The 17,427-nt window shown below is 25.4% G+C and overlaps 1 protein-coding gene across 1 annotated transcript; it reads right to left on the bottom strand.

Annotated features, from left to right (window-relative positions):
* Positions 1-4,829: 4,829 nt before the first annotated feature.
* LOC149063063 (TBC1 domain family member 20-like) lies at positions 4,830-16,849 on the bottom strand. Its single transcript, XM_089217801.1, has 8 exons — positions 16,600-16,849; positions 16,224-16,516; positions 10,928-11,053; positions 9,697-9,938; positions 9,172-9,365; positions 5,593-5,809; positions 5,418-5,527; positions 4,830-5,348 (listed from the first exon to the last, which is right to left on the bottom strand). Exons 2-8 carry the CDS (start codon positions 16,294-16,296, stop codon positions 5,144-5,146), a joined length of 1,167 nt encoding a protein of 388 aa, XP_089073927.1. The 5' UTR covers positions 16,297-16,516; positions 16,600-16,849; the 3' UTR covers positions 4,830-5,143.
* Between the last annotated feature and the right edge of the window lie 578 nt (positions 16,850-17,427).

Consider the following 17,427-nt stretch of genomic DNA (forward strand, 5'->3'; position numbering starts at 1 on the left):
CCACGCACCTAGAACTTATCCAAGACACGGCTTCAACGCGTTTTTTAATTACATAATCATATACTTACGTGAATCATGATTTATAAACATTTAATACACGAGACCTTCTAACAATAGTGTATTGTGTATCCACTATAGGAAGTATAATAACGCATTGTTTTGCATAAAAACCTTAATCTATAATTTTTCTAAATATACACGTTTATATAGGAGGTATATGTAGGATTTTAAAAACCCCATTATTGAAATTGAAACTAAGTTCCTAAAACATCTGAAACGTCACAAATTCCAAGTGCCCGGTGTCTAGATTTAATAATTGTTGGCAATAACTTGTGTTGAAATTCACGTAATAATACATAAGTTATGAGGCGATGTAGTTTAACCTCTAGTTTTTATAAATTAAATTATGTTATTCCAATGGTATAAGGGGCTTTAATACTTATCTGAGAGCACGACAATAATTAAATACCTACATACAATTTAATACTACTATATTATGTGCTACATTAAGTATTTTGGAATAAGATTAATTTTTAATTTTCTCCAAACTTTCTCTGATTTTTGTGTTCAGAATTTAATTTTTCCTCTTTTTTTTTATTTCTCTTGTTTAGTAAAGTTAAACGGGGATTATTTATTTTTAGTCTTAAATTAATATTTATTTTATTTAGGTACTCAATTTTTCAATTTTTCAAAAAAAAAATGTTGATCCTTCACGCTGACTGCCATCTGAAGTTTGTTATATTCATACATTTGATGGTTTTTGAAGTGATAACTTCTTTAGGCGCGTTGGGCACTTTTTGGAAAGGTGAAATTTTGTGTCTTCGCGTCACCGACATGCTTATATCAGTATATCTGTAGTTACAAAGCTGACGTATTGTGCAACAGTAGTGCTGTGTATATTATATTTTAAGTGAAATCGAATGGATCACGAGTTTCCAGCTAACTGAAACCTAACCTTTTTGTCCGTCGTATAGATAACAATTTTATTGTTCCGAGAAATTCATTGATAAAAATAATCTCATGCATCGCACGTACAACAATACTCCTATTTTATTATCGAACGATAAAATGCACATCGATAACATAAGCCAATACACATTCAAATTCTATCTCTTTATATGCCTTGCTACTTGCCTATGCCTATATACACTCTTATTTATCACGTGCAAGCGAACGCATGTTCATTCCATTTTTCCATTTACATGCCATACTAGTACCACCACCAGAAGTTCAGACGCGTATAGGTCAGGTTAGGTTAGATAATAATTATTTTAAGATGTATTATAATATACTCTATATTATTATTATGTATAGGTACTATACATGTTATACGCATAGATAGAGATCCTATGAAATATTCAGGGGAGCTCAAATATTTGATACCAATAAATAGACCCGAAAGGGCGTTCCCCCCCCCCTAACAAGTAATTATTACATTAAATCACTGGTAAAAATTGTGGAAGGTTCTCGTTATCATAATAACTTAAATACTTACAAACATAATGAAAAAGAATAATTAATATTTAATAATATACAATTACCATATTAACTTAATTTTACTATTCTATTAAATTTGTTGTTCAAATTATTTGAAATAGCTTCATTACTTAAAGCTTTAGTCTTATCTTTTTCAATATATAATATTGAAAGTTCACTTTTTTTTGTATAGATGTTCCCAGTCATATTTTTATTTTCCTCATACCAACAAAACTTTCGCACGTAGCAGACTAAGAAGTAATGTTAAAGCAAGTTGTATCATTTCATAAAAATTAGGAAATACTATTGTGGTGAAATATCCTTTTAAATATATTCAATATTGCATCTTTTAGGTTCAACTACCTAATTGCAACCATCGTTTTCGACCTTAGAATTTGTTGGAAAATATTTAATCAAGGTAAATCCTATTAAAAATTAATTTATACTTATATTGATTTCACTATTTCAGTCGTGTTAAATTTATTTTATTTTATTTTTAAGTATAGTCAGACATAAAGTAAATATTATTTTATTGTAATTATGATGTTCAAACATATTTTGTCTGTCTTACATTAAGAATATTTTATTCAACCAATTTCGTTTTATCGAAGTAAAAATGGTGTATTAATTATTGTTTCAGATTCTGAGCGGAGCAATGAATGTATGGATTTTAGAATGATGTGTGTTTTTATATATTTTATATTTTTTTGAGTGTGTACACGATTAGTTGTTGAAATAATCGATTTTAAACTTCAGTAACTATTCCGGTTGAAAAGTGAATCTAATTGGTGCATTGGGGAAGTATAAATTAAAAATGTTAAGTAGTTTTCAAAAGTACCGGAAAAACAAAAAAAAAAATTAAGGAAAAACGGGAATTTTTACGCAAAATCAATTTTAGATATTGGTGTAGCTCTAAAACGAATAACCATAGTTGCATGAACTTTTAACGGAATGTTAGGTTAGGTTATTACTGGCATTTTCCATACTTGATAAAACATTCAAAATATTTCAAATCTTTTTAAGTTATTTATTATATACCTACATCTGAAACGTTCAATATTTTTAGTTTTTTTTCTTTTATAAATGATAATAAAATTGTATTCGTTGGGTACAACAACTTCAAAATTTAATAGGCTCCTAATGCATTGTCACAGTGGTAGTTAAAAATATAAAAAATAGTCACAATTTTTTTTTAAAGCATTGAAAGTTAAAAATTTGACAAAATACGTAAAAACAACAAAAATTTACTTAATGAATTTAATTAAATTTTAGTTTTTTTTTTTTTTAATTAATAAAAAATTATATTTTACAATCTTATATTTAAAAATTCAATACAAGGTTATTCATGACTTCATGAGTTTGTCTACTTTTATCAAATAAAAAATATCTCCTGGAAAGACAAATTAAATTTTTGTGAGTGTCAATATGAATTATATTGGATATTCATTATATTTCTATGATACCAATATTTCTATTTTGTTGTTATTCAAAAATGAATAGCTGTAGAAACTTGAAATTTACACCATTCTTATTTTATCAATTCTTATACTTGATAACATTTTCAAAGCGTTTCAAATTTTTTTAAGTTATTAACAGACATATAAAATGTTTTGTGTTTTGGGCTTTCTATTCTAAAAATGTCAATAAAATGTTATTTGTTGGGTTGGGTTAAAGAACTTGAAAGTTGACTACACGGTTCCCTATTAGTACAGAGCAGTTGGAAACTAAGTTTATAACTGTTTAAAGTTCAAGTTTTGACAAAATGTATTTAATTGAAAATTTACTAATTCTTAAGTTGTTAAAAATTCATAAAACATTTAACTTTTATAGTTAAAGGATTGAAAATCAAAAACAAGGTTCCACGTGATTAGTTAATGCTGGGAGAAGAAACATTTTTTTTTTTTTTTTGGTTACATTGTTGTAATTTAAAAATATAATCTGTGTTTTTTGAAATTTGTGTTTAAGCTTCTATTATTTATTTTACTTTCAGATGGTATATTTACAATTTTTCTATAATATATGTTTGTTATAGTATAGTCAATTCCTATTTTATTTGTATTGATTTTGTGGTATATTATATAATATACTTAAATATAACATATTATGTTATATCATTATTATATACCATATTTTATCCATAAGTATTAAGAAATTATTATTTAATTTCAAACATTTGTCTTTAAAATTGATTATCAAGTTAATTTTATGTGGAAATCGTTTACTGCAGGGGTCTTCAACCTGCGGCCCGGGATCACATTTTAAGTTTAGCATGTACATTTTCTAGTTCAATAAAATTATAACAGTTAAGGCTTAACTGTTAAGCTATCGCAATCGGAAATATGTGATATAAGAAATTTGTAATTAAAAAAAATGTTTATCTATACATGTTTTAATAATAATAATAATTTGTAATTTTAAATGTACCTAACTAATTTTAAAAATTGTGATAATAAAACTAAATTTTTACATAAAATACACTTTTAAAATACACCACGAATCCGGCTCAAAAAAAAATAAAAATAAATAGTATGTGGTCCGCTGCATAAAAAGGTAGAAGACCCCTGGTTTATGGGTAATATTTTGCAGTTCAGTATTTTGATACATACACATTAATAAAGATTAAATTATGTATTATGATTTAGTTAAACTACTAATTTAATTTTTCCTAACTCTATTTATTTGGTTTAGGTGCCTCTATTATAACAACCCTGTCCTCATTTTTAATGTGTTCTAATCATTAAAGAAAAAGCTATGCCTAAAATATTAAATAATTCCATTTTTTTTTTCAATAGCTTTGTGTTCTACTATTATTAATAAAACATTTGAATTGTAATATTAGTATACATAAGTGCAGATATGTTTATTAATATTTTTTGGGTCAATGTTAATTATGACATTTAAATATTTGTCTTTTAGTCAATTAGTTTCAGTTGTTGAACAGTTATTTTTTTAAATTAATTAATAGGATATAATATATTTTCATAGTTTTTAAATATGTTTTAATCTATTTCCTTTAGATGATTATAACATTCTAATTTGTATAAAGGTACCTACGTTGAAATGTTAATTTGATCATATTGTGTAAACATTATCCCATTTTTATTCTTCAGGCCTGAAAATATTTTAGGAAAAACTAAGTTTTTTATTTTATTTTTTAGGCGACATTGTGTTTAATTTATTTATGTTAGGTTAGAACATTATTGTTGTTGAAATATTTTAAGAAGAAAATAAACTAATTCAAATTTAAAAAATAAATGGAGACACCAATAAATATATTTAGTTGACTCATATAAAAACTATTTATGATGCGGGTAATATTTTAAAAAGGTTTTAACATTAATTAACAATTATAATTTGATTCATAAAATATATATATATAAAAAAAATCAACAATAGAATCAAAGTATTCACAGTTAAATTTTACATCTAAAGAGTAGTACAAAACAGTTGTAATATTTAAATAATAGAATTATTTGGCTAAATTAAACAAGGTGAACTAAATAGTTAAGGATAAGAAAAAAAATGTAAATAATTGATTCTTGAAATATTAAGAAGTAAAAAAGATTTAATACATATCCTTAAATGTATTGTAAGATATCAGTCAATTTGATCCCCTGTGTATAGCACAAATAATAATAATTGGAATATATGAAGCAATTTTTCATTTTTAATTGTTGTTGGATTTCAAAACCGCCCAAAGTCCGGCAGCTAAACTAAATCCGAAGAACAACAAGCCAAATCTCATTCTAGGTCTAACCCATATGGGTACGTATCGGAAAGCTTTGTTAAAAACTGGCTGTTCTTGATTTGCAAATTTCTTGTCTTTTTTCCGCATTGCATTTTCTTTTCGTTGATCATTTAGTAACTTAGCTCTGAAATAATTATGATAACTTTTTGATATGCATACAAATTTATTAAGAGTTATAAAACTATTTTCTTACTCTAAAATTACTCTATTGTCAACTTCTTCTTTTATGTTTGAAATATCAAATTCTTTGTACATTTGTGTAGCTTTATCCAATATTAATTCAAAATTTAGGCTTTCTGGAATCTGTTGTACAAAAATAAATGTGTTATAATTATGCAAGTGCATGAAAAAAGTCTTTTATTTAATACCTTTGATAACACCATGTGAACACAAGCCATGTCACACTCAGTATTTAAGACTTCATCACGCCTGGAACTTATTAACTGCGCTATAACATACAAGATGATTTCTTTTGGTGATGCCAGGAAGTAATCGAATAATCTTACTACTTTCGAGTGTTGATCTAAGCTGTGGCTAAACCATGATATCAACCACGGCAGAGCAAATATAGTACCAATACCAGACCTAAAAGTATAATTATAAATGGTTTTTAAAATGATAAATAATAACAGATATATCATCTAAATTATATCTATGTATACCTATATTTTTATACATAATATATAAAAATTTATAAATGGGCTGAACTCTGACATATCTATGAGTAGGAGTTCTCTAAAAAAGGAATTTTAGAAATTCAACCCCTGAAGAGGAAAATAAAGGGTCATAAAAATACAAAGTAGTGCTATCTGTCTAGCAAAATACATTTAAATATACACTAGTGGCACCATCCTTCTAGTAAAATAATATTCAATTCTCAAATTTTAATGCATTTGCTTAATTTTAAATTGTTTCATTTAAATTAGTTGTTCTCAACATTTTGACACTACTGACCAATAAGAGAACTTTCGATATGTCACAGACCTCCATTAATTTTAGAACTTATTTTATCTCATAAACAAGAATTAATTTTTTTAAATATTAACCAGATATAATAAATGTTAGCACAAAAAGCATTTAATTTACGAATGGTAGGAATGTGACATATATATATATTTTTTTTCAGATAAAAATTCTTGTATGGGTAACTCCCGATGAAACAGTTAGTACAACCATATAAATATATGAAAAAAAGCGGGTAAGTCGTGTTTCTATCCAACAAATATCGATATTTATAGAAAAAACAAAAACTAAAAAAGTTGAAAAATTAAACTGTCAGTAAACAGCTCAAAATATTTAATTTAATTTAATCAAATATAGAAAATGCCTATATAAACATTCAGTCAATATTTCAAGTATCTGCGGTCATTTGTTTTAGAGTTACACCAAAATAAGGAAATCGCTAAAAGTGAAAATCCAATGTTGTAAAAATTTAAATTTCAAATGCTCATGAAAATTTAATTTGAATTTCCGGTGGAATTTTTATTTGTGATAAAGATTGAAAAACTTGTAAGGAATCTTGTATTAAATTTTTAAATCTTAGATTTAAAAAGAAAATTTTTTATGAATTTCTAGCTTAAAATAATTTGTGAATTTTCGTGATTTTTACGTATTTTGTCAAAATTCAAACTTTAAATGCTTATAAAACATTGTGACTATGAATTTCTTTTATTTTTCAACTGCTATTGTAACAATATGTTAAGAGCCTTGTATTAAATTTTCAAGCTTTTCTGCCTAACAAATACATTTTTATCGATATTAATTTTAAAAAAAGCGGGTAAGTCGTGTATGTCGCTCTGCTGTACAGTAGGTTACAAGTGGGTTACTGTAATGGATGGAATTAAATTTGAATCCAATGATATTATATCATTGTATACGAAAAACGATTCTGAGCGAAGACGGTTTATCTGTCTAGGATATATTATAGATTATTAAAAATTTTCAAATCTTAGTTTTAAAAAGAAAAATTTTTATGAATTTCTAGTTTGAAATAATTTGCGAATTTTCGTGATTTTTACATATGTTGTCAAAATTCAAACTTTGAATGCTTGTAAAAAAAAATTGTGACTACGCATTTCTTTTATTTTTCAATTTTTATTGTAAAAATATATTATGAGCCTTGTATTAAATTTTCAAATCTTAGATATAAAAAGAAAATTTTTTATGAATTTCTAGCTTAAAATAATTTCTGTATTTTCGTGATTTTTACATAATATGTTGTCAAAACTCAAACTTTGAATGCTTAAAAAAAATATTGTGACTATGTATTCCTTTTATTTTGCAACTGCTATTGTAAAAATATGTTAGGAGCCTTGTATTAAATTTTCAAATCTTAGAATTAAAAAGGAAAACTTTTATGAATTTCTATCTAAGATAATTTGAATATTGCCGTAATTTTAACGTATTTAGTCAAAATTTGAAATTTAAATGCTTATAAAAAAAAATTGTGACTATATATTTCTTTTATTTTTCAATTGCTATTGTAAAAATATATAATGAGCCTTGTATTAAATTTTCAAATCTTAGATATAAAAGGAAAATTTTTTATGAATTTCTAGCATAAAATAATTTACGAATTTTCGTGGTTTTTACATAATATGTTATAAAAATTCAAACTTTGAATGCTTATAAAAAAAAAAATGTGACCATGTATTTCTTTTGTTTTTCAACTTCTATTGTAAAAATATGTTAGGAGCCTTGTATTAAATTTTCAAATCTTAGAATTAAAAAGGAAAACTTTTATGAATTTATATCTAAGATAATTTGAACATTGCCGTAATTTTTACGTATTTAGTCAAAATTTGAACTTTAAATACTTATAAAAAAAAATTGTGCCTACGAATTTTTAATATTTTTTAACTTCTATTGTTACAATGTGTTAGAAGCCTTGTATTAAATTTTCAAGCTTTTCTACCGAACAAATACATTTTTATCGATATTTATAGAAAAAAAAACTAATAAAGTTGAAAAATTAAAATGTCAGTAAACAGCTCAAAACAAATCTAAATATTTTGAAAATTTTATCAAATATATAAAACGCCTATATAAACATTCAGTCAAAATTTCAAGTATCTGTGGTAATTTGTTTTAGAATTACACCAAAATAAGGAAATCGCTAAAAGTGAAAATCCAATGTTGTAAAAATTTAAATTTCAAATGCTCATAAATATTTAATTTGAATTTCAGGTGGAATTTTTATTTGTGATAAAGATTGAAAAACTTGTAAGGAATCTTGTATTAAATTTTTAAATCTTAGATTTAAAAAGAAAATTTTTTATGAATTTCTAGCTTAAAATAATTTGTGAATTTTCGTGATTTTTACGTATTTTGTCAAAATTCAAACTTTGAATGCTTATAAAAAAAAATTGTGACTATGAATTTATTTTATTTTTCAACTGCTATTGTAACAATATGTTAAGAGCCTTGTATTAAATTTTCAAGCTTTTCTGCCTAACAAATAAATTTTTATCGATATTAATTTAAAAAAAACTAATAATGATCGAAAATTTGAAATGCCTATGAATAGTTCAACTTAAGTCAAAATTTTTTGAAAATTGCTTGGTGGATAGAATATACTTATATAAACATTAGGTAAAAATTTCATGTATCTATGGTCATTTGTTTTAAAGTTAAATGAGTGTGCGTAAAATTTCCCGTTTTTCCCTTAATTTTTAGTTTGTTTTTCTCAATTATTTAGAAAAGTATTAAGAATTTTTTACTTTTGACCCCCCAAAGTACCAACTAGATTCACTTTCTGATCGAACGAGGTACTGAAGTCAGAAATCGAAGCATTTTTACTGCCCCAAAACGTGATGACAGACACAAAAAAAAACACACACACATCATGGTAAAATCAATACATTCATCGCTCCGCTCAGAATCTAAAATGAACCTATCTAAAGCTTAAGTTTATTAAAATGGTTCTTAATAACTGTATTAATTCTAACTTTTCAATAAATTCTTCCAATTCTGGATCAAGCTTTTTAACCAATGGAAAAACATGCAATAATAGATATGATGTTTCCTCCATGGTTGGCTTTAGAAATTCTTTGAGATGATGTAATGATAGATGCTTCATTATACTGTATGCTTCTTTTTGTCCAACTTCTATAAGAAAAGTGACAGCGACATCATGATAACCCTGCAATAATAATCAAATAATATTTGTTATAATAATAAATATTGTACACAAAAAAAATCTTAAATCCATAGTAAATTAAACAAAATTATTTTAGTACTTATTGAAAAATTAGAAATTTAATCTGATATAAGTTAAAGACTTTGTAACATTTTGAATTATTATTGCTATCATTAACCATGTTTTTATCAAAATATTCTAAAACAAAAACAAATAAATTGAAATATGATCTGATTAAAATCAATGCAAAATTTAAAAGTATTTGACAATTCATGTAGATATTCAATAAGTACTCAATACTAGAGAGTCTTGATAATTGGAGTAAATTAATTACTTGGTAATATTTTAGGTCTGGATAATCTTTAATTACACTCAAGATAATTGCTATTAATTCTTTTTGCAATATACCAATTTTCTCATATGATATACCAGGCGGAAATCTTTTTAAGCACCTCCTCACATCCATATCAACTTGATGGTATTCAGGATGTTCCTTAATAATTTCCAATGGATATATCTGTTCATCATTATTCGGTAAATTTAATAACAGCTTCCATGCTTCTGAACGTACTAAACCTGTTTTTTTTTTTTAAACCAACCATATTATTTAAACTCACAGAAAAACTTATAGAATTTACACTAATAACAATGTTATTCAATACATAAAAACTAATACATGTTTTAGAATTTTGTACAGTGTACAAGTTTGTTGTACCATATTAATGATTAGAGATTGGAGTTTGTAACAAATCCAATTCTGCAGATTTTATAGATTTTTATTGCATATAAATCCGAGCCCTAGGTTATTATTTAAAAAAAGTAATTCTTCAAGATTGTATTTAATATATTTCTCAGAAGATAAAATCAATTCTTTTAGGTTTTATTTTTCAAGCTTGATTAAGTCTGAATGTGCTATTATTAGTATCTCAAGATTTCACTAATTAATGCAAAATTCATTATTTTATATAATTGACTAAAAACAACTTATTTAACTAATGCGCCCACATTAAACAATAACTAAATGTGCTTAAACATATATTGTTCTTAACATTCATGATTAAAATTAATAACATCATGAAATAACTGATATCCTAAAATAATAAATGATAAATCTATGCACACCTGTTTCATATTGTATATTTTCTTATAGAATTATACATATATTATTATTTATTATTAATTATTTAATTATTTTCTTCTAGTTTATGTTGATAAATTTAATACTGCATTATTTTTTTAAAGTTAAAAACATTCCATGGAATTTTATTATGCTAATTATAGATGATAAATCAGAGTTTAGCTACAACTTATTAGTTAGGCATGGATTAATGTAAATGGCAACACTAGATACAAACCTTAAAGTATTTTAAACGTTCTACTTAATTAATATATTATAGTATGCTTTATATATTGTTTAGTACCAATAGTACCTAATTTTTCAGTATCTACAATAATAATTTTAAAATCACATTTAAAAATAATATATTTGTTAGTTTACTTATTGTACCCTTTAAAAAGTTTATGACTATTTTTGTGTGAATGTTATGTATAAATCATTTACTTACTTATCACCAATCCTCCTTCACTAATCGCTAGATTTCTTAGACGATCTATATCTTGGTTTGTACTTTGCAATATTTTATTCAGTTCATCTACTTTGTCTTTATAGTTCTCAGGAACTTCGTTCATAACTGTAAATTACAATTACAATCAATTATTAATACAATTTTAAATATTTTAAGTATGAAATAGGAGTGACTTGTATATTTCAATAAATTATTGGGTGAGAGGAATAGGGTTATATATATATATATATATATATATTAGCCTAGCATGTACTTTATATAATATTATATACACAATTTGAAACCAATTACCTAATTTAATATAAAATTAATGACAACTAAAATGAAAAGTACATTTTGAAATGATAGCAGTTATTAAAATAACAACTTATTATTCAACTGCACTGACGTCCATGCGTGCGCAAAATCTATAACACTTATAGCGATTCTATAGGGGTCCATTAGTACTACTCGGCCGAGGTCCAAAACATCTGCATATCTGGTTGCCGCATTTTTCTATAGAATATTTAATCTGTGATTATATGGAGTACCAGTCAGGGAAACTTCTCCTTAAATTTTAAGTTGTAACTAAATATCTGAATTATCATTTATAAATAGCACAATCAAATTATTTAGAATATTTTTAGCTTTGACAAAATAATGTAGCATCAACTTTTATAAATAAATGCCAAAAGAAAATAATTAAAAGACAAATAATATTTCATGTTATTATACGATTTTGTCAAACAGATGTGCATAGATTTACCATTAACTATTTTAGGATTTAAGTAATTCATCATATTATTAATTTTATTCATGAATGTTCAGAATAATTTGTTTTTAAGCACATTAAATCCTTGTTTGTTTAAAGTAACTGTATTAGTTAGATAAGTTGTTTATATTTACTAATGTAAGCTTCAACAACAATAATTATTTACATTTAGGCTTTATAAAACTTAAAATAGAAAACCAAGAAAATTTAATTTCATCTTTTGAGAAAAATATGTTGACTATTTTTGATATCTTGAAGGATTATATTATAATCATAGTGATAACTAAACAATGATAAAAAATAAAATTCCATAAGTGTAAACAATTATACTGAATGACTTCTCTAAAAGCCTTGAAGAACGGTTTAATTTAATTGAAGACAAAAATAGAAAATAATTTTGAAGATACTTCCCAAACAACTTAATTGCTGTAATGTTGTGACACACAATAAATATCAAAATGAAAGTTGGGCCAAAAAGGCTGATGGGGGTGATTAAAGAGAGAATATTAAAACAAGAATTCAGTTTAACAATAAACACTTGATTATTAATTAGAATGCATGTTCACTAAATACATATTATACATGTTTTTTTTTGCATACAACTAGTGGCGGATTTAAGCAGGGTGGCAGAGAGGCCTGGCCTCCCCTTGACCCATAAGATGTATAAGAATATAACTTTGACGTAAAACTTATAATCACGATTCACAAAAAAATTAGGTTTCTGATTTTGTTTTGATACTTAATATTTAATTATATTATAATTTATATTTATAAGTCAACCATGAAAGCTGCTATAATGTAACGTCTTATCTTGTAGTGATGTAAAAAAATATCCCTCCCCCCAACAAAAAAAACAAAATCCTAGGTCTGCAACTGCATACAACTATCATATATGTTAAAAGAACTCGCATTAAATGTTTTTTTTTTTTTTTAAAACATAGTGTTTATAGGAACTATTTGATAATTTTGCCAGGTATGTTCCAATTTTCCAAATGAGTAATATTATGGTTTATACTTAATTGTTAACTTAAAAATTAAGTAAAACATGCAACAATTCAATAACATAATGTGGATATCTAGTTTGCATTAAAAAATCCTTGTATGGACAACATGATTAAAGATAAAATAATAAGATTATTTCATACACCTGGATATCATAACAAAATAGTAAAACATTCTTTGTTTTGTAATCACAAATTGAAATATTTACCATTGAAGGATTCAGAACATTTATTTTATTAAGAATACTAAAAGTAGGTATTCAAATATTATTTTGTGTTCAATTTCAATTTTTCTAATTATTATGAATTTATTTTTTTTTTTAAATATCTTATTCAATATTTTATATGACTTATTTAAAATAGGTAAGTAACATATTTATTTAAGTTACAATTTGTTTATAAGTTAACTATAATTGTTTTTAAAATTATGTTTATGTCAAAGATTGTTAAATTTATTCAAATAACAGTAAACAACTCTCTTAAACTAATTTAACATGTTTACTGCTTGAAAAGGTATGAGAGGAATACTTGTTAACTGTTTAAAGTTAAGTATCAACTGTTAAGTGTATTAAATAATATGTAATAAGATGCCTATCAATATAATTATTTTGTACATATTGTTATTTGTCAATGTATAGCAGTTTATACATAAAAACCTACTAAATATTTTTTTATGTAAACCTTTTAGAAATATCTGTTTCATATTGTTCCTTATCATATAATTCGTTCAATTCAATCAAATCTCTTATTAGATACTAGCAACTCTATAAATATAGTGAATAGTATTATATAACTTGCCACGAGACATTTACTCAACTTTCAGTTAACAAATAATTTATAGCAAATATTTATTTAACAGAAATGGAATTAACTAGGTCCATGACCCATCCAATCATGAAAAATTATATAATAATAACAAAAAATAAAATAATCTCATGTTTTATTGGATTTATCGATGTGAAACATAGATTACTATGAAAAAAACCAGAAATTAACTTAAAATTTCTAGGGTTTTATTAATGGCATATGCGTCCACATAAATCTTAATTAAACAGAAATACACATAAAAGCAAAAAAAAACATCAAAAATAAAATAACGAAAATAAGCATTTTTTAAAACACTTTCAAATTTCATAATTGAACATATTGTAACATGATATACTTTTACATAGTACACTGAAAAATGTTATGTAAAATCATAAAAATAAGCAAATGTTTTAAGTTCTAGACCATAATTATAACTTGTAATCACAAAAGTACTAACTAAGTCAAAAAAATTCTGGCTAATCCTGAAAGTTACTAGCATTTTATCGAAAAAATATAAACTTCAAACATAAATTGTAATACCTACATATTATACTCCAGTCCATGGATTACGATAGTCCGACCGTAAACCAACCACAAAAATTTTTATATCGCTGTAAATCAGACCTCCTCCCATATACCAAACCATACTACTGTATACAGGTTGTCAAGTAGTGAGAATGGTGTCCATGGTGGGAGAAAATTTAGCCAGCAAACTTTGTGTGTGTCAGTAATGATGAGCGGTTAACGGGTCGAACTCTATCGTGGGCCGGAGTGTACCATAAGATATTTAAAAACAAAATAACACTTGTCTTTAACTTGTGGAACAAATTTAATAAATATTAACTAATTTTTTTTTTTTTTTTTTGGTTACTACCTATAAACAATATTGAAACAATATCTTTTACTTTTAACAAAAACAACATTTAATGCAATACCAGTACACATGTTTACACTTTAAAATATCATAATATATTAGATTATAATGTAGATATTTAATTATTATAACATGTATAATATTATAAATATGTAGGTATTTATTTATACTATAATAAGAAAAAGAAAAATGTGTTAGTACTTATCATGTAATGTAATTTGGTTCTAGTTCTAAGCCTTCAATTATTAATTAATTTATCATTATTATTATACTTATGAGTTATGAGTGATATATACAATAACTAGCTGAACAACTTGGCTTCTTCAATGTGGTAATATAGATGTATCTAGATTTGAGTGTAGCTCAGTCTTAGTTTTAATTTACCTTAGGACACAGAGAAAAATTTGAGTTGGTGTACCTAGCCTCGTGAAATAATATGACCTAGATGAGCAATTGTAGGTTATGAAATAGATTTATCATTTGGTATATTTTTAAGGCTATCTCCCAAAATGCACTCTACAGAAAAAAAATGGATGTAGTTCACCATAATAATATTAAAAGTACAAATAAAAAAAAAAATTTATTTACTACAAAATGCATTTCAAAATAATATTATACTTTGATTTTACATGCAATTAAAATTTTTTTTTAAGTATACGTATAAAGGTATTATGGATTATCCACAAAGCATAATTAAAGTCAAAATAAGTCAAAACCATATACCACTGAGCTGGAACACACAAGCATTAACTTTCAACTTATGATATTTTAGATACATATATGACCTAACCTATTATATATATAATGGATATAAAATATACATGTGACGTTAAAAATAAAGACATTGTATAATACCGAACCTTACATAGGTAGCTAGTGTAATGATAGTTGAACTGAGAAAATTAAGCATATAAGGCAGAAGTAGAGAACCAATGATACGCGTACCAAAGATGACGCATTGGTCAAATTTTAATGGCACGTGAAAAATTAAAGTTATATAAAATTATGCTACCTATCCTATTTATAAAAGTTTGGTTATAACTAAAGACTGTATTTATATGTTTTTACATAACGTCACTAGGTTTATGCAGTCTTAGAGAGTAAAAAATATGGACGATTCGTTCAACTCTAAATGTGTAGAAAAATTTGTTATTGCATATTTGAGAATATTTCATGAGTTATAGAATATTTAACCCATTTGGCATATTATGGAATATTTTGTAAATTGTGAGAAAAAAATTGTATTTATTTTTAATTTAAATATTATGGTACCCAGAAAACATTTTTACCAAAGAAATATTGCCAAAGAAATATTGTTTTTGAGTTTTAATATTATACTGTTATATTTAGGTATATTATATTCTTATTTCTTACTCTATTTTATTTCATTGTTATACGTAACTTTTAATACTTCACTATTTAAAAAAAAATCTAAAAATGCATATTAAAGCATATAATTATGTTAATTAATTAGTTTAGCATATTTTTAAATTTATAAGAGAATATAATGAAAATATTTGAAAGTTTTTTAGAAAATATTAGCATTATATTTACCTAGGTATTTTAAGAAAATATAAATCCAATCTTAAGTTATAACTGTTATAAGAAATTCAAAGAAACAAATTATGGGTTTTGAAAATTATAATATTCCTATGTAAATATTATAATGTTACTACCTATATTAAAACTATAATTATTATGAATTACTATTTAGTATTTACCTACAACTTTGTTTGAGTGAACAATTTTTAAAACCGTGATTGGAAAAATGTTGGATTCTTTTCAAAAAATGTATGCCTCCCCTGATATAAAGCATAAGTCTGATCTCATGGATATACTCACCCTCGTAAAAGTCCACCTTAGAGTAACTGGAATCGGATGAATTGTCATCAGAATCTCCAAGGTCTGTCATCATTGTGGATTTTTGAATAAAAGTTTGAGTGCCAAAATAAGTGTAAGCAGTTAAAAACAACTGAACACTAATGTGGTAGTGCGAAAACTATCACACCTTATTCTTTTAGGTACCTATGTAAGAAAAACTCAAAATCGCTTTGACTCGTTGCAACGACAAATGCAGCCAGAGGTCTGATTCGTTGTTATCCTTTTTCGGTTGAAGCGCAGGTTGCCGGAAACCACTAAAATTAATTGAAATATTATAACGTCTGTACCTATTTGTGTTATTATAATTTTAGCATAAATGCATAATACTAGTTAATACCTAGTAAATAGTTATTAGTTAATATCACGAATATTACTCATTATTATTGCTATGTTTGCGAACGCTCGACGAGATTAAAATATTTTCGTTTTATCATCGTAAATAAATAAATAATAATATGTTACATGTTTATCATTCCCGCGTCCTACCTACCGACCAGCAAACCGACATTCACGACGAATCGTACCGCACGTCACAAATATAGATAAAATTAATATTATCTATATTCTGTGTTATGTGTGCCGCGTGTACACATAACATAGGTATGTCATAAACTCATGATAAACATGTTTGTGACGTAGAACTTTGCCAAAATGACGAGCGGTGAAGTCGTCGACCGCGACGGTTGGCGGCGGCGAACCAATGAGAAACGGTGAAACGCATTCATCACTGTACCGCGACTGTGAAAGAGGGTGGATGCGCTATCTGTTTCAAAACCGGTATTATTGTTGACATACCTATTTCATTTTTAATGCTACACAACACGGCGGACTCGGCAGTCAGCGCATTGGTACTATAATGACTATAATACGAATAATACGATCCAATTATCTACTAGGCATTGTTTAATATTGAGAAACGATTTAGATATACATACAATGCAGTATTGTCTATTTACATCGATGTTATTCAGTATTATATTGTAATCTAGAATTGAGATTATCAGTAGAATTTGCTATTTTTTTTCTTACAATCTAATAATTGGTTGTATATTATAATGTCATAATATAAATGTTTATGAGTTATGACAATAATATAATATTACTACATCAGTATACGAGTACCTATCCTATATATATATACCTATATAATAAGCGTGTGTTAAGG

Source organism: Diuraphis noxia, unplaced genomic scaffold (genome assembly GCF_037042655.1).
Source record: "Diuraphis noxia isolate RWA-SAM2 unplaced genomic scaffold, SU_Dnox_SAM2 contig0001, whole genome shotgun sequence".
Lineage (NCBI taxonomy): Eukaryota > Metazoa > Arthropoda > Insecta > Hemiptera > Aphididae > Diuraphis > Diuraphis noxia.